Raw genomic sequence first — 27532 nt, forward strand, 5'->3', positions numbered from 1 at the left:
TTGGCAGTTTTAAAATAATACCTGGTATTTTTTTGTTTTTGACTTTGTTTTATGTTAAATGCTGAAATATGATATCATAAAGTGTGGTACAAAAACAATCATAGCTAATAAATATGGCATTTCATTTCTATCCTGTCAGTTACAGTGAAATATGGAAGAAAAATAATCTGATCTATTTTTTTAAAAAAATGCAACCTAATTCTTACTTCACAAAGTAATACATGAATTGTAACTTTATTATTCTTTACAATTACAACCAAATAAATACCCCAACTTAAACAATGCTATAAACATTGGGACAAATGCATGGAACAGTGTGCACCTGAGAAAGAAAATAAAATAAATTATCCATTAAGAAAATAGCTTCCCATTGTTTAGTAGATTCCATATAAAGGTTTGATATGTAAGAGAAGTCTACAAAGGTTTCTCAGAGAGTTAAAAAGCACTTACAAACCAAACAAAAGCAATTATTTTTGGATGCGATCTCACCTTATGGACCAAAGTAGAAAAGTTGTACTTGAAAATGAAAATGTTATGGAAAACAAAACAGACACATCCATCTTTAGATGAATATAAAACTGTATTATCTTGTGCCATCAGATGAGATTCTTGTCAGAGGCTCCCAAGGAATCCCAAGGGGAAAAACAAACAGGGTGCTGCCTGTAACTCAATTTAAGAAAAGGATAAATGCTCCTGGAAATTTTTCTCTCTCTTCCCCATCTAGCATAATGAGGATAGTTCTTTGATACTTCTAGCACCAAATCATTTATTTTTTTGATAATGTTGGCATTATATATGACCAAGCAATTACTGCTAGCAGTTTATGTCTGCTATCTCATCTGCAGACACACACACACACACACACACACACACATCCACACACATCAGGGCAAAACAATAGACACAATCTACATAGACTTCTGTAAACCCTTTGATTCAGTGGTACATGACAAACTACTCCTAAAACTAAAATCTTATGGTATCTCTGGACACCTGCATAACTGGATAGAAGTATTCCTGTCAAACAGACAAAAAATGGTCAAAATTGGGAGTGTCCTATCAAATTCTGTACCTGTCAATAGTGGTGTCCCCCAAGGCAATGTTCTAGGACCAACTCTCTTCATACTCTACATAAATGACCTCTGTGATCATATTAAGAGCAACTGTGTTCTCTTTGCTGATGATGTAAAGCTGTTCAATACCACAGACAATAGTGCTACCCTTCGAAAAGATCTTGACTATGTATCAGAATGGTCAAACAAATGGCAACTTCAAATCTCAACAAATAAATGCTCTGTCTTACATATTAGCAATATATATATATATCAGAAAATAAAATACAAACTGAATAGTCAAGACCTTGTTGATGATCCAAGCTCTGTAAAGGATCTTGGAATACTCATCTCTAATGATCTAAATGCTAGAGCCCACTGTAATTACATAGCCAAAAAGGCTTTAAGAGTTGTTAACCTAATCCTACATAGCTTTTTCTCTGGTAATATCACACTACTAACTAGAGCATGCAAAACATTTGCTAGACCAATACTCGAATACAGCTCATCAGCCTGGAACCTACATTACATATCTGCTATTAGCACAGTTGAGAAAGTCCAGAAATATTTCACAAGAAGAGTTCTCCACTCCTCTACTCATTGTAGAATACCTTATGCCACCAGACTTGAGATTCTAGACCTAGAAAACCTTGAATTATGCTGTCTTCGGTCTGATCTAAGTATGGTATATAAAATCACACATTGCAATGACTTACCTGTCAATGAATACTTCAGCTTCAACCATAACAACACAAGAGCACACAATAGATACAAACTTAAGGTTAACCACACCAAACTTGATTGCAGGAAATACGACTTCAGCAACAGAGTGGTCAATGTCTGGAATACTCTGCCTGACTCTGTGGTTTCTTCCCCAAACTCCAAAAACTTTAACCTTAGACTGTCTACTATTGACCTCACCCCTTTCCTAAGAAGTCTGTAGGGGGTGTGCATAAGCGCACCAACATGTCTACCGTCCCTGTCCTATTGTTTCTTTTATTTTTCTTATATGTACCCATTTCATGTATTCATAACTATGTATGAATTACTACTTATGCCTACTATCTTGTAAGCAATTGACAAATCAAATAAATAAATAAAAATAAAAATAGCAGTATAGGGCTATTTATCACTGTCTCTGTCCCCCAGAGCACTTCCCAAGATAATGTAATTGATACAAGGGAAAAATTATTATATTTGTAGAAGTAATCATATTAACTGAATTTAATTGCATTTATGGGTTAAATCAATGTAAATTTATTTTTTCTTTTGGTATTTTATCAAGTGCTCAATCTGCCACTTGAAGGAGAAATGGAATTCTCAGTCCAAAAAGTTATGTATCCTCCCACTGGATGTTTTGCAAAGAATAAATCCAATTCACAAAATCAAAATTAATTTTGAGGAATCATGCATGGGACTAAAGGCATGTGGTTAGGATGTTGGGTTGGAAATTAGCAATCCTGTGTTTGAGATCTGAGTACTGCTGTGGGATTGGGTGAGTTCCCATCTGCTGGGGACATGAAAGGAGCCCCCAAATGGGCATCACCTGGACAATGGTGATGCCACCAGCTAATCCTTTCAACCTGGAAGTGCCTCAGTGCTTTTGACATGAGTGTGATATGGTGCATAGGGCTTGGGTGTTAATTTATAGCATGCTATTCTAACTTATTTGTAACTCAACAACAGAAGTTTCTTTTTTAAGTAGGTCTCTGCTGTACCATACTGTCCAGAAAATGTTTAGATATGAATTAAGACAGAAATAAAATATTAGAAGTATAGTAAATAATTCATAAAGCTAAGGCATTACCTTTATTGGTAGCAGTTGCAATTGTGCTCATTGAAGTGGCATCTTTGGAAGGGTAAAACAGAAAATGCACAATAAGTTTAATGGTTTTTTGATAAAATGATTATATTTTTTTGAAAAAGGCAATATATTATTTTAAATTAAGCATGCTTGAAAGCAAGTTTTAAATTTACTATTCTGGGCTTCCATCTTACAGTTCTGACAGTGCCTTTTTGTGCTGTTGTATCAATACATGAAACTTCTCTAGCTTCATTATTTTAATATGCACTCTTTTTGCTCTGCTGCAGAACAAATTATTTCCTTTCCTTCAAACGTGGATACTTTTATTGCTCCTTTGAATTACTGTTCTCTTTAGTGCAAAACAGCCTTAGGAGGCTGCAGTTCTGAGCAAAGGAGTGGGGTAGGAGTACTCTAGACAGTTCATATTCCCACTGCTTATCCCCAGTTCCCCTGCATGGTAAAATTCCAGATGGAAGTTAATAAAAATTAGGCATCAACCTAGTAATTCACTGAATCCAATGAGTTTTTCTGAGAAATGTCTCTAAAAATTGCTTGTCACATGCTTTGAGTGCCTGATTATGAACAGATACACACAGAGTTTACTTCATCTGTTTCTTCTTTCTGAAAGACATCCTGCCTTTCCATTTGCCCATTTTAACCAGATGGATCTTATTCCAACTCTAGCAGAGATGTCTGCAGGAATTCAATTTTCAAAAAATTGAAATGTCCTTGTGCTGTATATAAAAACATCGGGGCTTTGATCAGGTGCTGGAGCCATCTTGACTTTCTCCTCACACCACCTTCAGCCTACTACAGATAACAGATAATCAGAGTTGGAAGGGACCTTGTAGGTCATCTAGTCCAACCCCCTGCCCAAGCAGGAGACCCTACATCATTTCTGGCAAATGGCAGTTCCAATCTCTTCTTGAAAGTCTCAAGTGATGATGCTCCCACAACTTCCGAGGGCAACTTCTGTTCCATTGGTTGATTGTTCTCACTGTCAGAAAGTTTCTCCTTATTTCAGGGTTAAAGGAAAAGGGAAGTACTATTGTACTTCCTTTTCCTTTATTCCATGAGGGCACCCATTAACTATGTGGATTTATTATAAAAATGCCTTATAGACATAGGTGTCCTCTATTAAATGAGGTCAAGAAAACAAATATAAAATATGTGTCTAGTATCATAAATCCCATTTATTCTTGCATCCCTACATCAGAGAATCTAAAGAATGTAAGTTATCATGTCCAAATTATGTTTTTGCTCTTTTTGGAGACAGCTATGATTTCCTGCCTAAGCAGGGGATTGAACTAGAAGACCTCCAAGGACCCTTCCAACTCTGTTATTCTATTCTATAAAAACATGGTCCACATGCCCAAAGTAAAAGACTGTGGAAGAGCAGAGTTTAAGGATTTTAGCTGTGATCCGATCTTTGCATAAAGGGGAATAATTAACAATAAATTTGGGGTCTAATCATTCTCATAACATCATTGCCACAGAACATGTGCATGACTGCATTCCCACTCATGCTAGTAATACTATTGCTAAATTTGCAGATGATACAACAGTGGTGGGACTCATCTCTGGGGGGATGAGTCTGCCTACTGAGATGAGGTGGACTGGTTGCTTTCTTGGTGTGGAGACAATAACATGGTTCTCAACACCAATAAGACCAAGGAGCTTATAATGGACAATAGAAGGAACAGATCAGACATCCAGCCCTTGCTTATTAATGGAGACCAAATGGAGCAAATGGCCAGTTTTAAGTTTCTGGGTGTTACCATAAAAGAGGACCTGACCTGACCAGCAGAGATTATACTACCTGAGACTTCTCAGAAAACAACAACTGAATGAAAACCTGCTGGTGACCTTCTACTGCTGCACCATAGAGAATATCTTAACTTACTGCACCTCTGTATGGTTTGCCAATTGCACAGTGGCAGATAGGATAGCACTCCAGAGGGTTAACCTCTTTGCCCAGAAGATAATTGGTTGCCCTCTCCCCTCTTTGGAAGAGCTTTATAGTTCCCGCTGCCTTAAGAAAGTTCAAAACACTCTCAAAGATCCATCTCATCCCGGGAACCCTTTTTTTGAACTATTACCATCTGGCAGATGGTACAGAATAATAAAAACAGGGACAAATAGGGTGAAAAACAGCTTCTATCCCAGGGCAGTAGCTCTTTTGAATTCTGCTGTATAGTGCAGTGTAGGTGCAGTGTCGGGGGTATTCGGTTCAATGTGTAGAGCGTGAAGAATATGTGTTTGTATTTATTTTCATGGTCATGTGCACTGAAGATGGTGTTTGATTTTGTTGTACAAGGTGCAATGACAATAAACAAAACAAAATGAAACTAAACTCAACTCAACTAAACAATATTAATTTTTAAAAGATGCTTTCTCTCACAGCAAATGATTGCCTGTCTGGGTTTTGACCAGATTATCAATTTATACTTGAAACAGTATCCAATAACAGAATTTTATAGAAATATAATAAAGGAGCCTTTATTACAATCAGTGGTGGATTAAGACACTGATAAAACCTTTTTAATATTTTCACTTGTGCAATGTGAATAGTTAAATGTAGAATTTCAAGCAGTTTTTCATTCAAGAACTTACTTTTTGCTGCTGAAGTGACATTTATCATGGGAGACCCTATAGAATAGAAAGCATATTAAAGATTACAATTTTATAATATAGTTTTAAACTACCAATCAAGTTGAATAAATAGTTTAAAATTTAGCATGCCTTTTTTAGTATTAACTGACTGACTTCCTTAATAATAGCAATATACCATAGTTATATTCAGATTCCAAACTATGATATCATTTCAACAAATAATAATAACATGTAGAATTTCAGGAAAACAACACTATTGCTACATGCAGACTTCAGTAAAGATAACAGAGTTTTCTAAGAACAATAATATGGTATAAATATAGGAATACCTTAAACTGCCTCAAATTACATGATGAGAAGCAAATGAATTTAATGAATTATACAAACAAATACATGATTGGAATCAAATATGTGCATCTAAATAAATTAGATTAAATTCTATAGTTTCTGATCAAACTAAAGAAATCACCTTAATTACCCAATATCGATCCATTACTAGAAACCTTCCATGCTTGAGTCTCTGTTCTGCTTGATTGGTGTTTCTAATATCTTCTGTCTGTTTTGTGCCTTTTTTTTTTTTGTCTTGATTGGCTGGCAACATTGTGTTTCCTGTATTGGAGGCTTTAAGTGCAGCTTGGCTCCGAATAAATGGATGGCTATCATTTATTAGGAAGCTAGGTTTTATCTGGGTGCCTGGTTGGGGTGTGTTTGAGCTGGAGGTATCAGGGGGGATCTGTTTGTGCCCAGATGTTTGCCTGGTTTGTGGTGTGGATATTTTTTTGTTTGTGAGTGCAGGCTTCCAAATAATTGACAGTCTGGTGGAATCATCTCTTCTATTCATGCTTTCAGGTCTTTTTTCAATCTCAATGGCTTCTCTGATAATTCTGTACCTGGGGTTTTCTATAGTGGCTAGGGTTTTGGTGCCATTGAAGTCGATGCTATGACCTGTGGCTTTCATGTGTTGGACTATTGAGGAAGTTTTAAATTTGGGACTAGCCTACTGCTGTGCCAGAATGTTTTTTTCTTCATCCTGATTGGCTGGGAGTCTTGATATTAGAAACACCAATCAAGCAGAACACAGCAAACTCCAAGACCAATAAACACAGACCAAGACTCCCAGCCAATCAGGATGAAGAAAAAACCATTCTGGCACAGCAGCAGGCTAGCCCCAAATTTAAAACAGAAATGGCTGTGAAAGTCTGACTGACAGACGAACACAATACAGAAGCCTGGTGATGGCAGATGAGATTCTGCTGAAATGTCACTACAACTTTAAAAGCACAACTACAATGACGTCGGAAAATACCCAAACAAAGCTGAATGCCATACATGTAAGTTTCCCGTGTAAGATTAAGAGTATCTTGGTGACGTTTTGGCAAGGTCCCACTTGCCATCCTCAGGCTGGTGCTTTCGAGTTCGTGCCAGTGCAAGCAGTGTGTGAGCGGAGCTGCCGTCTCTCTATAAATATTGGTGGTGGGGGCTGGTGTGCTGGACTAGTTGGCTGTGCTGCTGCCTCCTGATTGGTTGATGGAGTTGATGTTGGTATAATGGGCTGTGTGATGGCCTTGTGAGTTTTGTTGTGGAGATATCTTGGATCTTGTGCTGCAATATCCTGGGTCGTTTGTTTTGTAGTGATTTTTTTTCCATTAGCCTCTTGTGTTTTAATGGCTTGGGTAATGGGTTGTGTGATGGGCCTGCAAGTTCTTTTGTTGTGGTATCCTGGGTCCTGTGTTTGTGTTTTGATCTCTTTTCCATTAGCCTCCTGTGTAGTAACGGCTTGGGTAATGGGTTGTGTGATGACCTTGTAAGACTTATTGCTGTGGTATCCTTGGTCTTGTGCTGTGATATCCTGGGTCATTTGCTGTGTTGCAACTTCGTGAGTTCTTGTGATATAATTTCCTAAGTTTTCTGATGTGATATCCTGAGCGGATGGCTGTGATGTAGCATTCTGGGTTTTAGTCTGGCTTCGAGTTTGTGGTCTGGGTTTGTGTTCTTGGCGTGTGTCAGCTTGTTTGGTTTTGGGGTTGGCGGGCGTGACAGCTGGCAAAGCAGCTGTGGTCTGTTTGCTGGATGGTGGTTGTCCTTCGTTTATAGGATCGGCTTGGGCCTGTGTCTGATGAGGGGGATTGGCGGTGGTGTCCCATGTTCTTTTGGGTCTGGTATTGGTTTTCGTGGCTGGGACTCATTTGTTGGTGAGGGCTAGCTTCCAGATGTCTGGTAGGTGGGAGGTATCATCCTGTCTATTCATGTTATGGGGGTGTTTCTCTATCTCGATGGCTTCCCTGATTATTCTCTTGCTGGAGTGTTCAGTGTTGGATATTAATTTGGTTCCTTTGAAATTAATTTTATGTCCTGTGGCTTTAAGGTGCTGGAAGAGGGAGAAGGAATTTTCTTCTCTTCTGACTGCGTTCTTGTGTTTTGCGATGCGTGCATTTATTCTCCTGTTGGTTTGTCCAATGTATGTGGCTGGGCGATTGTTGCATGGTATTTCATAAACTCCTTGGTTTTCTAGTTGGAACTTGTCTTTGGGGTTTCTTAGGGTGTTGGCTATTTTTTGGTCAGTGCCGAAGGCTGTCTTGATATTGTGTTTGTGGAGAATTTTGCCGATTTTGTCTGTGGTGCCTTTGATGTAGGGGAGGAGTGCGATACCATTGTCTTGTTCTGTGTCTTGGTTTTTTGGGGGTATCTCTTTTCAGATTAGATTGGTGATAGTGTTTCTTTGGAATCTGTTGGAAATTAATACGTTAGTGAGGGTGTGTAGTTCTGTTCTCAGGTGGTCTTTGTCAGCTAGGCATTTGGTTCTGGAGATGAGGGTCTTGGCTACGGAGTTGATCTGTGCAGGGTGGTGATGGGATTGTGCATTTAGGTAGCGGTTGGTGTGTGTTTTTTTTCCGGTAGATGGTGTGTCCTAGGGAGCCATTGGTTTTTTTGTAAATTAGGACATGCAGGAAGGGAAGTTGGTTGTTGGTTTCTGTTTCCATGGTGAATTGTATTTTGGGGTGTAGGTTGTTAAGATGTGTGAGGAAGTTGTCTAGTTTTTCTTTCCTGTATGGCCAAATTATGAAAGTGTCATCTACATATCTGAGCCAGAGTTTGGGTTTGTGTTTGGCTTTGTCTAGAGCATTGGTTTCAAAGTGTTCCATGTATAGGTTAGTGATGACGGGTGAGAGGGGTGATCCCATGGGTGCTCCTTCTATCTGTTTGTATCTTTGTCCATTGTGGATGAAGTATGTATTGGTTAGGCAGTAGTTGGTCAGATCTAGGATGTGTTTGGGGGGTTGTATTTGTTTTGGATGGCTGTCAAGGCTTCTTTGATGGGTACTTGGGTGAAGAGGGATATGACATCAAAGCTCACGAGTAGGTCACTGTGTTGTAGGTTTTCTTTCTTTATTGTTTCTATGAAGTGGAAGGAGTTTTGTATGTATGAGGTGATGGATTCTGTGTAGGGCTGGAGATCAAAACACAAATGACCCAGGAGATTACAATGCAGGACCCAGGATACCACAACAAAAGAACTCGCAACCCCATCACACAACCCATTACCCAAGCCATTAAAACACAAGAGGCTAATGGAAAAAAAATCACTACAAAACAAACGACCCAGGATATTGCAGCACAAGATCCAGGATATCTCCACAACAAAACTCACAAGGCCATCACACAGCCCATTATACCAACATCAACTCCATCAACCAATCAGGAGGCAGCAGCACAGCCAACTAGTCCAGCACACCAGCCCCCACCACCAATATTTATAGAGAGACGGCAGCTCCGCTCACACACTGCTTGCACTGGCATGAACCCGAAAGCACCAGCCTGAGGATGGCAAGTGGGACCTTGCCAAAACATCACCAAGATACTCTTAATCTTACACGGGAAAAGACCCGAACACACCTAGACCTGCATGGTGTGTGTGTGTATACATACATACATACATACATACACATATGGTGTATATATACTATATATAGGAGTAGGACAGGTATATAGTAAGTCTAGAAGGAAATTGGAGGCATATTACATTCTCCAGATTACTATGACCATAGTGCTCCATCTGGTTCACCAAAACACCCCAAATTAACAATAATTGATTTCGTGACATCTGTATTTTGTGACAATGTAATTTACAAACCAATTTGCCTAACATAGCAATATTCTATATTTGCTGTATTACCTTCTATTGAACTATTTTCTAACAATTTTAAAAATCTATATATAATATACACACACACACTGATAGAATATGCTTGTCAAGTCATTTAGGTATATAATCTGCTTTGTATTGTATGGTTTTAAGTTAAAATATTTAAAATTTAAAAAAATACTGAAGCATAAACTAATGTTGCAGCAAAATAGGTGTCAATTAACAAAATCAATTCATAACCTTATTTACCTTTTGTAATGTAAAACATTTTCATGACTACCCATTTAAATTCATAAGGATCATTTGGAATTAATTGGAATGAGGTAATTCCCCCAATTTGGTGCATTCCAATTTGGTGCTCTCCAATGCACTGGATTTTAACTATGCTGGATGGAGAGCATGGAAACTGGAATCTGGACTATAAATTCCATGTTGTCCACTCAGCATAGTTAAAATCCTATGCATTATAGATAGACATTATATAAGGAAGTAGCTAGAGTGGGTATTATACAGGGAGAGCTAAATGTGAGAGATTAATAGTGTCATAACTGTACAGTGAAATAGTTGTCATAGGATAACTGCTAGATGTCATCTCAACAGCAGCAGAGATTTAGCAAAAGTGTAAAGAACTTTTCATATAATAAATGCATGATAATGTCAATTCTGGGGAAGCCCTCCTCAGGCCTTTTTTTGCCTTTTCGGCTTGAAGATAATTTATATCCTTATGATTCTCCCATGACTGACCAGCTATGCATGAGTTTAATGCTTAGGAAAGGGTTAGAGGTTCTTTAGGTTTAAGGGGTGGAGCTAAAAAGGATTTATTGGCTTTGCCAATCTTTGAAAATCCTCAGATAGGTGCTGAGTCTGCCTTTTAGGTGTAGCTTTTGGAATGTGCTCTCCAAGGTCCTGAAAGGGCTTTGTTGGAAAATTTGCACATGGTTATGGACAAACTCTCAGCCATGCAGAAATATTAATTATCAATGGAATCCCAGCACTTACATGTAAATGTAATTACATCCTAGTGGAAAGTAATGCCCCAATTAGCTATACAGGCATGTGGGATAGCTGCATTGATAAGGGATATCAATAATAGTTGTTGTTCTTCAATTAGCTGTCCTATGCTTTTTGAGATTCAATTAAAGTACTATCTATCTCTATTAAATATTACAGAAAATTATAGCTACAGATGCAAGGATCTACTCCATTTTGTTATTTAGATTAATAGGATTACTTTACAGATTTCAAATTCTTGTTGTAGTCTAGATCAGGGGTGTCAAACTCACGTCATCATGGCGTCCTCACATGACGTATCAGGACTTTTTCCCCCTCCGCTAAACTTGGCATGGCCATAGCCAATGTGTGATGCATCCGGCCGGGAGTTTGACAGCCCTGGTCTAGATGTTCTTTGCTGATGTTTTGATGCTCCACAGCTTCAGTTATTAAATCATCTTGTGGTAATTAGATTCACATAAAAACTGCTTCTCCTCTTTCCCAGTTTTATAGAGGGAGAGTAACTGTCTTATTATAGGTTATAATAACTATAAGTAACTCTCACAAATAAAAATAATACGAACATATCTTAATTGATACCATTATTTTCATGATATGTTTACATGTTTTTGCTTACCAGTAGTTCCTTGACTATTATTGGATACGGTAACTGTAAAAGATACAAAACACCCCCATAAGTTTGAACCAATTCTGTTAGATACCTAGTTTGAAATTAAGTAGAAGACACAGGATAAAAACAAACATTCTGCTGAGCTGCATCTAAATAGTCAGTAATTCTTTTAAAGATATAGAACCATGATGGAGAACCTATGGCACGCATGCCACAGGTGGCATGCAGAGCTATTTGTGCTGGCACGCAAGCTGCAGGCAAACTTACCTCACTGCGCATGCACGCACCTCCCAGCTGATTTTTGGCTGGTTTGAGGCCTTTTTTGGCCTCCCGAAGGCTTGAGGAAGGCTTCTGCAGGCTGAAAACTAGGCCCATTTCATTACTTCCTGTTTTTCCAAAAATACCGGAAGTGACGAAACAGGGCTAGTTTTCAGCCTGCAAAGCCTGCAGAAGCCTGCAGAAGCCTTCCTCAAGCCTTTGGGAGGCCGAAAAAGGCCTCAAAGCAGCCACAAATCAGCTGGGAGGCTTAGTGCAGGTAACGGCTTGGCAGGATGAATGGGTGGGGGTGGGGGTTGCATGCGCATGCATAGGGGGCATGGGGGGGCGCATTGCCTTCTGGGTGCTGGCACGTGAGTGCGAGCATGCAAGTGCATGCACAATTTTTGGCACAGGAGCCCAAAAAGGTTAGCCACCACTGATATAGAACATAATGTAGAAAAACAAGAAACATGCCTAGTCATTTATTTCATTAATACAACAGCTGAAATAATTACTAACTTAATTTCCCCTTTTACCAACCAAACAACCTGCCTGCCTTTGATCTTGATGAATCCTGATCCTAATATGACATCAACTCTTCATATATTTGTTCAATTGCTTTTAAAATTAGCCAGGTGGATTACATCTCTTTATAATTGCACAGTTACTATGAGCTGTGTGAAGCATTTCAATTTATCTGTCAAATGTTCTGCCATTCTGTTTCATTAAAACTTAGTGCTTCAAAATAGCTTCATGGAGCGGTATCATGAGAAGCTGATATATATCCCCCCCCCTTTTTACAGATCTCTAAAAAGTGAAGGAAACATGTCTTCAAGTGCCTCTCTTGTTTGACATTAATGAGAGTTTAACCTAGTTAATACTAGGAAATTCAGGGATATAGACTAGACTTGAAAGTCCAAATAAACATCTCAGAACAAAGCAATGTCAAAACACCTCTACAGTCTTGCCAAGAAAATTGCAAGCTTGTGTTCAGGTAATCACCAGGAACTGAGCTGTACTTGTGGCCATTTCTCTCCCTCCCTCCCTCCCCCCTCCCTCTCTCTGTATGAGAAAAATCATATGAATTCTTTTGGTTTGAGCTAAACCTATTATACTAACAGTAGAAAGATTTCAATTTCCAAGAAGAGGAATAATTTGTTTGCCCATTGTAAAGGCAATACTTTTAAAATAGTAATAAGAAAAAGGGATGTTTTATAAGTAGGTATTTATTGTTAACCCTGCATCCCTAAGTAACATGATTGTACAACTGCAACCAGCTGGGATATATTTTTGAGTTTAGCATTTTCCCCCCAGTAAATATATTTAAATGGCCCTGTGCTTGACATCTTGACTGGGTCAATCTTCAGTGAAAGGCTTAATTATATGGCAGATATCATCATGAGAAAAGCAAATTATAGTAGAGAACTCAGGCACAAGAAAAGTCTATTGGCAGTTAAGAAAGATCAGAAAATTTTAGTACCATGTAAATTGCAATTTTTACTTCAAAATGTGTATTATGACACCAAAGGAGTTGCTTAAGAATCCAGAACAGGCAGAAATGATTATGCCCCTATAGAAATGTTTTGCTGCTAGCAGAATAGATGTTGGATGGGTGTAGAAGCAAGTGGAATTAATGGGATTTAAGCAGCCAAGTTGAGTGCCTGCTGTGATGGAAGGCCCTTTAAGTGTTTCTCATCCCAGAGTCTTTGTTTATTGTCAATAAATTGAGAGGCAATTCCAATTTGCAATTCAAGCTTTAGATGATTAATCACTCTGATTAACTAATCTGTGCAGCAATCTTATGCACATTTACTGTGAGCTAAATCAGACTGGGTTCACACTCAAGTGCACAGGAGTTCTCTAGTTTCTAAAGTTCATCTCATTTATTCATCTCTGTAGATTCTTGCATGTTGTCCTATAGATTCTCATGATGTGTGCTTTGTGCTAAAAGCCTGGTTGTTTATTCAACCAGAGAGGGATGCCCTAGGGCAGGGCTGTCAAACTCTGGGGCCATGGGACAGATGCGTCATGCGCTGGCCACACCCATGCCTGGTTTAGTGAAGGGGGAAAACATCTCGATATGTCACATGATGCTACCGTGATGACATGAGTTTGACATCCTGGTGTGTGGCCCACCAACAGCCAGCAGAGCTGGTGGCAGACTTGGACAGTGAGGAGGATGGGTAGGAACATGGGGCAGTCCTGGAGTCTGGGGAAGGCTCTGATGAGTGCTCTGGGTCAGAGGCAGAGATGGGGACAGGGCCATCTGACAGTTATCATCTGCCTTTGGAGTCAGAGATCAGCAGGGCAGAAGAACAGCTGGAGCCTCTTCCCAGTGTGCGCATGCACAGAGCTGCCAGAAGAAGGGAACAGTTAAGGAACAAGGGTCAACACAGGAGTAAAGGTGGACAGTGAATGGCTCCTCCCCTAGGGAATGAAGAGGAGCAAAAGGGGAGTGGTGTTTGCAGGAGACAATTAGTTCAATTCATTAGAGTGAAGATCTGTTCCTGACTTCTTGCCAAGTAATTGCTGCTACAGTGGGGCATTTGGAAGATATCGGCCTGGCAACTCTCCAAGCTTGACAAAGGCCTGTAGTTGTGAAATCTCATGAAAGACTGTTTGCTGGAAATTTGCTGAAGAAGAATTCACTTTAACCTAAAGAAAAGGGGTTTTATCGGGACAAGGAGTCTGCTTCATGATCTTGGGAAGCCTAGGTCAGAACACCCTGCACTAGGGCATGGAGGCAGGGAAGCCACTTGAGTTACCAACACTGTATCTCTGTGCAGGCCCTTGCTCGGTTGATCTGAAATCAGAACAATGGAGGGGAGTGTTTGAGTAACAAGGTTAACTAGTCATTTTCTACTGGCTTTGCTCTGCTCTTATATGCCTAAACAACACCAGGGTTCAAGTAAGATGTTGCTCAAGTAAATTCTTGCTGAGGAACTATTTTAGAGAAAGGTCACTAAACCAACAAACCCAATCTTGACTTACCCACTCAAATTTCTAGCCATTCTCATAATCTCTTTATGAACAGCTGAGCTCAAGTAGATTTCTTCTGTGTATTCAATCAGCACAGATTAAGTTCCAGATTTACCTGCTTCTGAGCCTCTGTTCTCAAGTGAGCTATTACTTTGTTCCCTATGTACATATAATAGCTCTAAAATGTAACCTAAAACCATGATTAGAGCTATTGTGAAAAATGCTTGCTTACAAATATGCCACCACATCATCCTTCTGCAATGTAGCTAGTTGAGGCTATTTAGCAGAAATAAGAGGACTCCGCACCATCTCCCAGATCTTTTTGCAAAGATGAATGCAAACATCTAATGAAAACATGGATTGGAAATGCATTTTCATGTTTTTTTTTTTTTGCAGAGCAGGAGCAATCTTTACTCCAAGAGCTGAAGAATGTGACCCTTTCTGAATCCCGATTTTCTACTCTCCTATTGGTCAACTGGAGAGAGAACTCATGGCGCAAGAACTGTATATTTTTGAAGTGTTAGCTCCACTTTTAATAATGCCTTGGTAAGACCACACTTGGAATACTGCATCCAGTTTTGGTCACCACAAAATAAAAAGAATGTTAAGACTCTAGAAAAAGTACAGAGAAGAGCAACAAAGATAATTAGGGGACTGAAGTCTAAAATATATGAAGAATGGTTGCAGGAATTGGGTATATCTAATTTAATGAAAAGAAGGACTAGGGGTCCTTCTAGCAGTGTTACAATATCTAAGGGGCTGCCACAAAGAAGAGGGGGACAATCTATTATTCGAACCACCTAAAGGCAGGACAAGAAGCAATGGATGGAAACTAATCAAGGAGAGAAGCAACCTGGAATTAAGGAGAAATGTCCTAAAAGTGAGAACAATTAGCTAGTGGAACAGCTTGCCTTCAAAAGTCATGGGTGCTTCATCATTGGATGTTTTTAAAGAAAAGACTGGAAACCACCTGTTTGAAATGGTATAGGGTTTCCTGCTTAAGCAGGGGTTGGACTAGAAGACCTCCAAAGTCCCTGCTAACTCTGGATTATTCCTACCTCTCTCCTTCTTTCCTCCTCTCCATTAGTTCTTTCAGCTAGAAAAACTAGCATCATTTGCCTATTCATGAATTACTGCATATATAGTCTGCCCTTTCTCCAGATGCTTCTCCTATCATTTCATCCGCACAAGAATCGTGTACAATAGAATGGGCTGAGAGGCAATGCTTGATCAAAGTCATTTACTCAGAACTCAAACTTGGCTTCATCCATTTCATATAGTCCCTCTGCGTCAAAGGTAGCCTATGCACTCCCAAACATTTCCATCATGTGTACCTCACAACATTTAGAAATTTGGCAAGTACTGTATCAGCCAGTCCTTGCATAGATGAGAAAAATCAAAACAGTATTTATCATTCCAGGTAGAGAAAAACTGCTCTTCTGTATGACAAATGAGGTATGGGGTTGTTTTCGTATTATTCAGTCTCACTTTACTATGTAACTAGCTTGACCTTAACATCTAACTTCTACCAAAAGAATGTGATTAAGCTGTGTACTGCCTGAAGAGGGTCACTGCAAATGCTCCCACAATGCAATTATTTTTAGAGTTTCCTGTTATCTTTTATATGCTGATGATGCCACACCTAAGCTGCTTTGTTCCTGACATGTTCCTGGAAGAAAATAATTATGTTCGAATCACTGAGCAGCATTAGATTCCCACATGCAGCTTTACAGAAAGAGTGTTAATCTTTGCTTCTACCCTGGATGTGATTCCACCATGAATAACATCCAAGAGAGTCCTTTCCTAAACACATGAAAAGATTAAGTGGCCGATAACCAAGGTGCATCAGATTATAGTGTTATGTTCTGAAAGGTTATCATTCCTAAAAATACTTGAATGATAATAATCTTCTTTTCTCCTTCTCCTTCTTCATTTCTCCTCCTCCTATTCTTTGACACTGTTCTCTTTTTGTATAAGTGGAAGGCACCTGTGAACTAGCTATCCAGCAGGCTTTCTATAGCTAGTGGGGAATCTTCTGGAAGACATTTAAGCTTTTTACTGGATAAGGAGTTGGAAAATGGGAGGGGAGAGTTCTTTTTATTTATTTTTAACATTAATCCAGTTTTAGGGATAAAAAATAGTTTAGACAGGCTACCTATCTCTGAATGGAAGGAAAGTGACTATCTGCCTCTTCTCTTGTTCATGGTAGATACTTTGGTTTCCAGATGGGGAAAGAGAAAGTAACGGTGCTATATATTGCAGTCCTTTTGTCATAGTTATTAAAATGAATTGTTGCTAAAGACATTCTCAAAATTTGAGTACTAACTAATGGGACTTGTTTTCAAGAATGGCAAAATCATTCATTTTCATGTATTAGACTCCAACCCTTTCTATAAAAATCAGCAAATTATAAGTCAGGAAGGAGAAAATATATAAGGAGTATCAAGACCAAGTCAATTATTTAGGCAGGGAAAGTGACATTTTGTAAAAGTTCTCATTCAAATTACATATCACCAAAAGTATACAGGCACTTACTAGTTAAGCTTGGAGGGAAAAAATGACCAGCAAAAATACTGGTTATTTAAGTAAGATACTTAAATTAAAACCTAGTCTGTACAGAGCTGTGGGAAATAGCCAGATAATTTACTTAAGTTGTTAAGGTCACTCTCATCTCTAATTTATGAAAAATATTAGGTCAACACAAATGAGATTAGGATAATTGTGTGAGCACTTTGGATTACGAGCAGTATGTCTCAAGAACTGGATTTATTTTTAAAGTAGCTTTAATGTGAGTATATCTTATCCAAATAAGAAGTAAGCTTGCTGCAATAAATTTTAATAGCTGTGGACATAATGTATATGAATAAATATGCACTTGAAAAGAAGACGAAGTTTGAAAATACAAACTTCTTTGCTCAAATATTTATAACCCACTTTGAATTCAATCCAAGTTCAGTCCAATTCTTGACCAGTCCAAAAGTGAGGCTGGCTTTCCATCTCACCTGTTCACCTGTACCTTCAGCTTTGCAAGGTATGGGAACCTTAATGTGTTAATGTTGTGATATTGATCTATTACAACTAGTATAAATGTATGGACAAGAAAGCCAGGAATGATTAAAATTTCACCCTAAATATCTAGAGGAGTACCTTGAGGATGGTTGAACTACTTGGAGAATTATCTTGGTTTTGGCTTAAAGTAATAGATAAAAAGGCTCTTAAATTTAGATAAACTCCTACAGTTTCTTGGCAGTGTTACTGCACTGTGTTATTGCACTGTTGCAGGGATATTTAACAACTTATGTAAGAGTCATGGAATATCCAGGTCTCCAATTCAAGGAACAGTCTTTACTCAGATTTCTAGGGTCAACCAGTTTTGGCTGAATAACTGCTGAAGCTTGGACAAGTTAAATGGTAGTTTTCCTCAAGCTGAGCTCAACTCCTATTTAGTCTTCTAAAGCAATCATATAATTTTGAGGTTTCCAGGGGAGATATAGCAAACTGCAGATGCCTTTGTGAAAGTGGAGACACCCTCTCCAAAGACCAAGGAACTAGTGAGTAGACCAGTTCTTTGGAACCTCTCCAGGGATAAGGAGAAGACAGGAAGTCACTTCCATGTGCTCCTGGTAGGAGTTTCTCACAAGGAGAACACTGGGCAGCAGTTTTCCATGGGTTTGAACACCAGAAGATGACTGGATCAGCTATCTTTCTTATTAAATGAGCCTTTTAAATGATGCTATTTGCAAATCTTATATTAAGGAATGTGTAGAAGATGGATGTGTAGGAGAAGAGATGTTGCCTTGTAAACAGATGAGGGAGTGGGGAGCCACAATGAGTTACTGGTCAGAGGAAGAAATGTAGAAAGGACCCATCCTAACTGATCAGAAGGTTAAAAGTGGCAGCAGGAAGTTTATACCCAGACTTGCAAAGTTCTGTTCATGTAGCTTTACAATAAAGTAGAATTAGCTCATCTCGTCATGTTTCCTGTCTGATTTACTCAGGAAGGCTGACATCAGTCTAGCAAGTCTTTCCATTCTTTTTTCTTTCTCTATGTTTAGTGTGCGTGCATATATGCATGTGTGTGTGTGTGTGTGTGTATACACATGCGTGTGTGTATCTCCCTGCAATTCCCTAGTGATCCTTCATTTATAAGCTAACCTGTTCTAATCATATTTACCCAAGACAAGATATGCAAATAATGATATATAGCTCCTGATTTGAATAGCTGTGGGAAGAAAGAATTGCAGATCACTATTGAAATACATTCTTCAATGCAACTACTGTAGAAAGCAGCTCCCTTTCTTTTTTTCATCTGGACAAGCTAAGCAAGAGGCTTTCACAGACTTACTGGAAGATAATAGAGATTATTTATTTATTAAACAGCATCCAAATAAATGGATAACTTTTATATTCCCAAGAGTTGCCATTTTGCACCCCTCACCCTTTAATGTCACTCTTACAATGCACTGCACATTTTTTTTTATTTTTGTGTGAGGGACATTTAATTAATAAAGAAAACAATTTAAAATGAGCAGGAAGTGAAAGCAAATTCACAATGTGAATCTTTATCTCAGCCCTTCAAAGATCAGATGAATAAGGCCTCCACACTTGCTAGTGCCTACCCATTAGGACGCTGGAGTGTCAAAGGAAGGGGAGTGCTCCAGAGAGAAATTGGCTTTTCATCAGCTCCCGAGAGATTTTTAAAAATCTATTAAAATGTTATTCAGCTGATTTCCACTTATAGATAGAAAGTGCAATGGCTAAAAAGATCACTAAGTGAAAAAGGAATGAGGCATTATGCTTTCCAATCCCAATCTGTTTTAACCTATAGACCAAACAGGAAACATGAGCAGATGAGCTAATATTACTTTATTGTAAGGCTGCATTAACAGAATCTAATAAGTCCGAAAGTACATTTCTCCTATTATTTATCAAGTACTGACAATTTACTTCCTAAGTATCACCATGAGTGTATCCTATAATTTGACAAGTCCTATCCTTTATGATCATGGTCATCTACCAGGGAGCATCAAATCTGCAAAATAGTCACAAAAGCATGTTCAGTATCCTCCCCTCTTTATACATACAATGATGGCACAGAAGTGTGCAAAGGGGTTATAATGTTGGTCATGACAATGCTGTATAGGTTTTGACAATGCTGTGTAGATACTGCTGTCTATAATCAATATCTGACATAATGCAAGAATAATTTCTAAAACTACAGCTGGGATCTTATGACTAAAAATCAGTGAATGAGTGAGAATTTGATTGGTATTTCCTATTATGCTTCTTTGGTCATTGTAGAAAATATTAAAATAACTATACTTGGTCTTCAACATTGTTCAAGTATTAACATTTCAGCTAGGTAGTCCAAAAGAGGACTTCTGGGGATTGATACTATGAATAACATTTAAGAAGTTAAAATTTTATTAGAATTAAGGAGCTGGGAATTAAAGGGAAAGCATCTGTGCTGATTGAGGGATTGCAGATGCTATGTTTGCATGGGAGTGATAAAAATTTACTGTCAAGGGTTAAAATGAAAGAAAGAAAGAAAGAAAGAAAGAAAGAAAGAAAGAAAGAAAGAAAGAAAGAAAGAAAGAAAGAAAGAAAGATCTCTGAGGGAAAGACAGTAAGCTCTTTGTGGTAGAGGATTTTTCTCCTGAGATTCTGGGAAATTTGAGATAGATGTTGGGGGAAGGGCTAAAATATGGTAGTTATGATCATATGATCACAGTCCTGCCCCTTTTTAATATCCACTGATGCATGTAAAAAGGGAGTGAGACAAATATCTCATAGACATGTCCTCCATTCAACCCATGAATGCCCCTGAAAGGAAGAACAAATATGTTCAAACTTATTTTATGTCTTTTCCAAAACTAACCATTAAAAAAATTTACTGCTGAAACTGTTTTCAGGAATCTAGTATTAAGATGTTTTGGCAGCCACAAAATAAGGGAGTCTTGTGAGATAGTATCCATTTATAATCTAATGACACAGTAATACATGTAATTAACGCAGACACAAATCTCCCTCAAGAAATGCTTGCATTGGGTGGGATGAAATTCTGGGCAGTTTTATGATTTTTTTTTTTAAGGACTTCAAAAGATAGGAGGAAGATATCCTTGTGGCCCTTGAAAAGCTGTCCCTTAATAAATTGCTAAAAGATTGTATGTTTGTGTTCTTTTATGCTCCAAAGCATCCTTTTACGTTAAGTCCAAAGTGTTGCATAGCAGTCTTAAATGACTACAGTATAGGTTACATATAGGTGATATCTCTATGACATTTTGCATATGGATATTGATTTGCAAATTTGATGGTAGCTATATATCTATATGACTAAATACACTGGCAAAATAATGGCTGTAAATTATGTCATGGGTTATGTCTATTTATATATGTACACACACCCTTTACCAAATGCAAAAACCTAGGACGCTGTATTCTTCATAGCTTTCAATGGCTGTTTCATTCTTTAAGCTACTGTCTCTCTAGGACAGGGGTGCCAAACTCACATCATCACAGTGGCGTCACATGACATATTGGGATTTTTCCCCCCTTCACTAAACTAGGTGTGGGTGTGGCGAGCACGTGACACATCCGGCCCAAGTATCAGGAGTTTGACAGCCCTGCTCTAGGGAGTGATGTTTTGCAAAGAACTCTACCAGCTAATTTTTTACAAAATCAATTTAATGGACTAACATGGGCAATCCCAATTCTATGATAACATTGTGCTTATCTAACAGATTACACATTGTTTTCAGTTTCTTTCTATGAAGGTTTAGAGCACATTGTTAATGCGCATTGGGTGCAAACATGGCACATTGTCAATGACGAGCCCTACCCCTTGGGAACACTGTTGTTTTACAGTGCCGGATGTCTCCTTTCATCTAACGCCGGCCACTGTCCTGCTGATCATGGTTCCCAAGGGGCTGGCTGTGTGGGAGAAGACTCTGGAGGCTGCTGCTGATGACATGACGTATTGCGATGCCCCAGATGGATGCTACAATGGCGGCTGTTAATGGCCTTATTGGGACTTTAAGGATGGGGGGCAAACAGGATGATTGTCTCTAGGGCTGTAATTGTTGTTAATTGCCCAGGGCTCATCATAGAAGAGGGAGGGGCTGCTGAGATAATGAAGCTCAGTACTAGCAACAGTCTGAGTGGAGTTGAAGTAATGCTAGCCAAGATTGCATCGGCAACCTCCTTAGGTAATTACAGGGAGTGTTCAGAAGGAGATGGGGTTAATGAGGTAACAATAACGTGGGTGTGTATAAAGGGGAGAAGAATTGTTACTCTGTAAGGCTGTTTTTGTGAGGGCATTGTTTCATTGTTGCCCCATTTCAAACTTGTTGCCTGACCGTAGCCACCATTGACAATAACCTTCATCACTACATCTGGTGTGGAGAGTTACTTGTAAGTAACTATGGTTCTGGTCCTAAGGGCTTTGAAAGTCAACTCTTTCAAAGCACTTCTACCTTTCCTTCTGTAGCTGCCCTGTGCCTTACTATATACTCACATACTAGATGTCTGTAAGACTTTGAGACAGAACAGGAGACAGAAAATCCAACTCAATCCCCAATATCAATTCATCCTATGTCAATGGCATTCCCACCCCCACCCCCGACTTTTTGGATGGAGCATTTATTGTCACTTAGGCCATTAAAACCAACCCCTTGCTCCAGGCAGGAATTCAAATTAAAGCATGATTATCCATCCATTAGCATATCTAGTGAAGGAGTTTTTATTTTCTCATTATGTACTGCTGAATTGCCTTCCAGTTCACAACACTCAACAGGAATCTGTCTTCCTCTAACTTAAATCCTTGATTCCATATCCTGTATTCTGCCATGCTACAAACTTTGCTTAATAACCAATAAAAGGAATATGGGTAGGAATCCAGAGTTCAGAAAAAAAATGGTTTGTTATCTTGAATAAAATGGTATTTATTCATCTACTCAGTTCGTCCTGAGCAATATGTACAGGCACCCACACATTTGTACTCCATGGGAGTACATTTTTTTTTAATCGCCCCTTGTTCAAACCCTTTTTATTTTGCTATTTAAAAGCACATTGGTTATGCAATATTTATCAATAGTAATGCTTCTTCATGTTAAGTGTGTTTATGCACATGACAGAGAAATATTAAGGTTTTTTAGATCTCAGCACTCACAAATACAAGGGAATTTTAAGCTGCAAAAGAATTTTTCAGTGAGAACTCTGTTAACTTCAGTCTCCTCTTTTGCAACAAAAGGCAGTGGTTTTAATTCAGTACCTAGGATTGCATAATTATTTAACCACAAGGGTCCCGATAGTTACTAGCCATTCAGTCAATTGGTCCATTCCAAAATCTGTGAAAGGATAAAAGGATACAATGTGCCGACTGAGAAGGCACAACTAGAATAAACAACAATAACACAATTTTCTTTGTTGCTTAATGAAATTTCTGGCCTCCTGTTCTTTCAGAGCATTTGAAAAAGGAATAATACTAGTTGCTTTCTGATTATTGTTTTGAATTACTTTCTTGATAAATGGGCAGCCATCTAAGATTACTACAGAGTGATGCTAGAATCCATAATAAATATTAAGAAATGAATCCGTAATATCTACAGTCCCAGTTGCATCATATTCCCCAAACTGTCACAGGTCAGAGTATTCTATTTTTGCCAGAACATTGCTTTATTCCACACCTTATTCTTATTAGCATAAAATTAGAAATACAAATAGGAAATGGCCACACAATAATAGCATGTTTTTCTGGCACTGAGTTCGTTAAATACAATGGGACTTGCCCCAAAGGAGCACTCTAATTCAATCCTATGCTAGGTTTGCTGCAAAGTAAATTCTTATGGTTAAAGGAGTTTCTTTCCCATAATGGGCTTGAAAAACAATCTACTTCTTTAAATGCAGTATTTTGAAGGCAAGTAGTTAATTTTTAGCAGGATTGTGTGTTTTATGCTCAGCCCATCCAGCCACCCCACTCTACTCTGAATTAAGGGATTACAAGGTTTTAAAAGGGAGTTTAAAAAGAGTTTGTTGATGTTTTATCACAGGTGGGAAATTCTTCTAAAAATCATTTTGGATGCCTATAGGACAATACAAATATTATTATCATTTCAAGCCACCTGGGATGAGGTTACCACAGGCACACCAGAAGCAGTTATATGGTTAGCATCCTTAAATATCAAATTAAAACATTTATTTAAACTAAATCAGTGATTGCAAGACCTCTGTAGATGCCATACACTAAATAAAAATGATAATAATTTGTTATCCTCAACTGCTAGTTTACAAGGAGCTAGTGCTCTAGAAAAGTGTACTGATAAGATACGAGAGACAGGTCTTTTTACTTTTTAAGATTTAGAAAGAATCGTGTGTTCTCTTTCACAGTAGGTGAATAGTTTCTGAGACCCAAACAAACATGACTGCAATCAGTTGCCAAAATGGCAACATAAGAGGCTGTCTCTTCACTAGCTCCACTGTTCTGGGAAAGCTGAAAGGGTGGCAAAGAAATCTGAGGCCTTACCTTCCTCACAGAAGAAGCCAGACAAAGCCAGTGAAAGGAGGACAGTGCTCCACAGCTTCCCAGCCATCATTCAGGATGCTCCAGATGTCTCCTTCCAACCAAAGGCAGCAGGAGGACTAAAACACTCTTCCCCAACCTGGTTCTAATTAGCCAGCAGGAAAGGTTTGTAGCAGAGAGAAAGAGGGAGTAAGGCCATCTGTGGAGAGCCACTGCCCATCCTGCTTATTTGGGGGACCTTGATAAAGAACAGGAGGAAACACGACAGCCTCCCTCCGGGAATTCAGCATGGAGGAGATTTATTGTTTCAGCCCGTTCACAGGAACTCCTTCTGCTTTGGCAGGCGTTGGTGTTTTTGTTACTCCAGTTATTTTGTTCTTTAGCTGCAGAGGTCAGGAAAGGTTGCTTAAAGGAACGGATCTCCCTCTAGAAGAGGTCACTCTGATAATGTTGAAAATGTATTTTAAAAGGCATTTGGAAGACATCCACTCATGCTTAATGATGGCCATACTTAAAGCAGGATAAATGCTAGTTTAAGAAAGATGCTCTCCAAACTTGTAAAATAATGTTTGGTGGGCAGTTTCATTTAGGGAAAGGCTTGTATTGTGCAATTTGGGCTACCACCTTTGAAATTCTACCTTAAGACATGCTGTTTCCAAATATGATTGAAACTGAGGTCCACCATTAGGCAGAATGAGTCCGTTTCCTCAGAAAGCATACCTTGGGAAAAATGGATGCTTATACTTCCTAAATCAGGGGTCCCCAAACTTGGCAACTTTAAGACTTGTGGACTTCAACTCCCAGAATTCTCCAGCCAGATGGGAGTTAAAATCCACAAGTCTTAAAGTTGCCAAGTTTGGAGACCTCTGTCCTAAATTAACAGTTCTGTCCTGTTTTTCAGCTGAATGCCCTCCATGTTGATAAAACTTAAGTTTCAATTGTGTGGGTTAAGTTGTATCCAGTCCATTATAATTATCAGATACTGATTTGGTACATTAATTGTTTCCTGGGGTTTAAATGTGAATGTAAAGGGGAGACACATCTGGATATTGTCAAACAAATAAAAATTACATTCTGATTAAATTAAATACAGTACTATGGTATGCATATTGGGGGAGGGAGGAGATCATCCAAAATAAAATATTGCCACCTTTGTTTAAAACAATACCATAATTTAAGGTAGGGATGAAAGAAATGAAGCCCAGGGTGGCTGGAATAAGAAAGTTCAATATCTTTTTTGAAATTTTGGAGAGGTTCATTATGTAAGTTGGTATTTGGCTTTGTAATGTCTTAAGGCACCTATTTCACTTCAAAAATCTGAAACCCATCCAAAATAAGTGCTGGTCTACTCATATCAACATGTTACATTAAATCTGGTATATTATCAAGCTGACAGAAATTCCACACTTCTAGTTTGTGGAATCCAAAGGTACCAAAGCCTCAACAGGAGCACCTTCCGGTGTCCTTTTCATGGGTTAGAGCAGGGGTGTCAAACTCGCAGTGTCATGTTGTGATCATGGGATGTATTGCAACTTTTCTCCCTTCGCTAAACTGGGTTACCATGGCCAGCCTGTGACGCATCTGGCCCATGGGCTGTGAGTTTGAAAGCCCTGGTTTAGAGTTTAGACTATCCACTAGATCATGGGTGTCAAACTGACATCATCACAGTGGCATCATGTGATGTGTTGAGACTTTTCCCCCCTTCACTAAACTGGGTATGGCCAGCGCATGACCCATCTGACCTGCGGGCTGGGAGTTTGAAAGCCCTGCATAGATGATAGAAATAGGCCCAGGCCATAGACATTTATGGCATTAAAGACGTTACTGTACTGGAAATTTAAAGAAAGGTTACACTGAAAGAAGAGGGAAACAACCTGTTCTCCAAAGCAGGGGTCTCCAACCTTGGCAACTTTAAGACTTGTGGACTTCAACTCCCAGAAGGCTGAGGAATTCTGGGAGTTGAAGTCCACAAGTCTTAAAGTTGCCAAGATTGGAGACCCCTGCTCCAAAGCGCCTGTAATTGGGGCAGTTTGTGACAAACTGTCAGGCAGAGGCCCCTACTATATGTCAATGAGCTCCACTTCGTATTCCAGATGAATTAAAAGGAAAACAATGAACCAATTTCCTCAACATGTTGCTGTTGTTGTTTTTTAAATGGAAATATTGATTATACTTTTTTACTGGAAGCAAAATATAAGCCATATGTAAGGCTTCATTTTCCAAAAGAATGCAAAGTCAACTTCTTGTAGCTCTAATTACATCTTGATCCAAGTTTTATGTTAGGTAAAATCAATAATGTAAATGAAGAAAGAAGCTGAAGTTGGATAGGAACAAGTAATCATTCATTGTCTGCCAAAAATATGTTTCAGCCTCTGTAATTATGAAATAATTTGTGTAGCAATACTATAGCATCTGGGCAATGCAGGTATCTTGAAATTATTATTAGCATCATAATCAAAGACAGGTAATATCACATGCCATTTGGTATATCAAAGGTGAGATGATCAAGGCAATTTTTATAGATGGAAGCAATTATTTAATAGGAAACAAAAATGCATATAATTATCATTGGACCAAGAATAGATAACCAAGTGCCTTCCAGATATTTTGGACTATATTTCATCAAATTCTGACTATTACCTATGCTAAAGACTTTGAGATGTTGACTTCTATCCCTACTTTAGTTGGGAGAGGTGTTTTTGGTTTCTGAGGTGGAAAGGAAAGAATCAAACTGATAATAACTGATAATTACACACATAAGATTTTATTCAACTCATGAATTATCCGAATTATTTTTATTCTTCAAACTGTAATGTCAGCCTTTCTGGAGAGCTTCATGAGGTAAAAAACTGGACTAACCTATGTGCAGATATTAATACTGAGTCAATGAGCACTATCCCTTTAAACTGCTTCTGTCTTATACTCATGTAGGCATGATAGTAGACTCATCTAAGAAACTCATGTCTGGATCAAGACACCTATCAACAGCTCACAAGGTAGTCAATCAATAGAGTAGGGTAATCACATATTCCCTTTGGAGCTTCCCATCTTTCTTCTCTTGGACAACAGGACAGAAATTGAAAATTGCTTTTATTATGTGGTGGATTTTACTGAACACACCGATACACACTTAAAAGTCTTTCTCTCTCATCTCTTTCTCTCTTTCTCTCTCTCTCTCTCTCTCTCTCTCTCTCTCTGTGTGTGTGTGTGTGTGTGTGTGTGTGTGTGAAAGCACACAGGTAGCACACACCTTTAAAATAAAAATGTATTTCATGCTGCCCTGTTGGTCTCTGGTGTCTTCTAGAACTGTCTTTATCAGAAATGCTATGATAGCATAGTGGCTTTAACATCTGTCTTGACAATTAGAAGGCTCTTGGCATTGAGTTGAGAGTGACTAGAACAATGAAGAAATGGCACACTGCTGGACTTATTTTTAAAAATCTGGGGGAAAAATATCTAGTTCAGAGAAAGAAAAATGACATTAAAAAACCGTTTAAGCAGCAATCTTTTTATCTACAAGCCAAGTTATCTGTAGAAGTCATTA

At 38.6% G+C, this 27532-nt stretch overlaps 1 protein-coding gene across 4 annotated transcripts in view; it reads right to left on the bottom strand.

Moving 5' to 3' along the window:
* EMCN (endomucin) overlaps window positions 1–24333 on the bottom strand; it is a 46642-nt gene extending 22309 nt beyond the window's left edge. For 2 of the 4 annotated variants that reach the window (XM_026698280.2, XM_026698279.2), the window contains exons 1-4: window positions 23992–24262; window positions 11241–11273; window positions 5470–5505; window positions 2860–2901 (exon numbers count right to left, since the gene is read on the bottom strand). In XM_026698280.2, coding sequence (XP_026554065.1) covers window positions 2860–2901; window positions 5470–5505; window positions 11241–11273; window positions 23992–24061 — 181 coding nt within the window. In that variant the 5' untranslated portion in view covers window positions 24062–24262. Of the gene's footprint in view, window positions 1–2859; window positions 2902–5469; window positions 5506–11240; window positions 11274–23991 lie in introns of all 4 variants that reach the window. The other 2 variants (XM_026698282.2, XM_026698281.2) reach the window with 2 other exon arrangements.
* Window positions 24334–27532: the final 3199 nt, after the last annotated feature.

This window comes from Pseudonaja textilis, chromosome 6 (assembly GCF_049901715.1).
Source record: "Pseudonaja textilis isolate UNSWEBS1 chromosome 6, rPseTex1.2, whole genome shotgun sequence".
Lineage (NCBI taxonomy): Eukaryota > Metazoa > Chordata > Lepidosauria > Squamata > Elapidae > Pseudonaja > Pseudonaja textilis.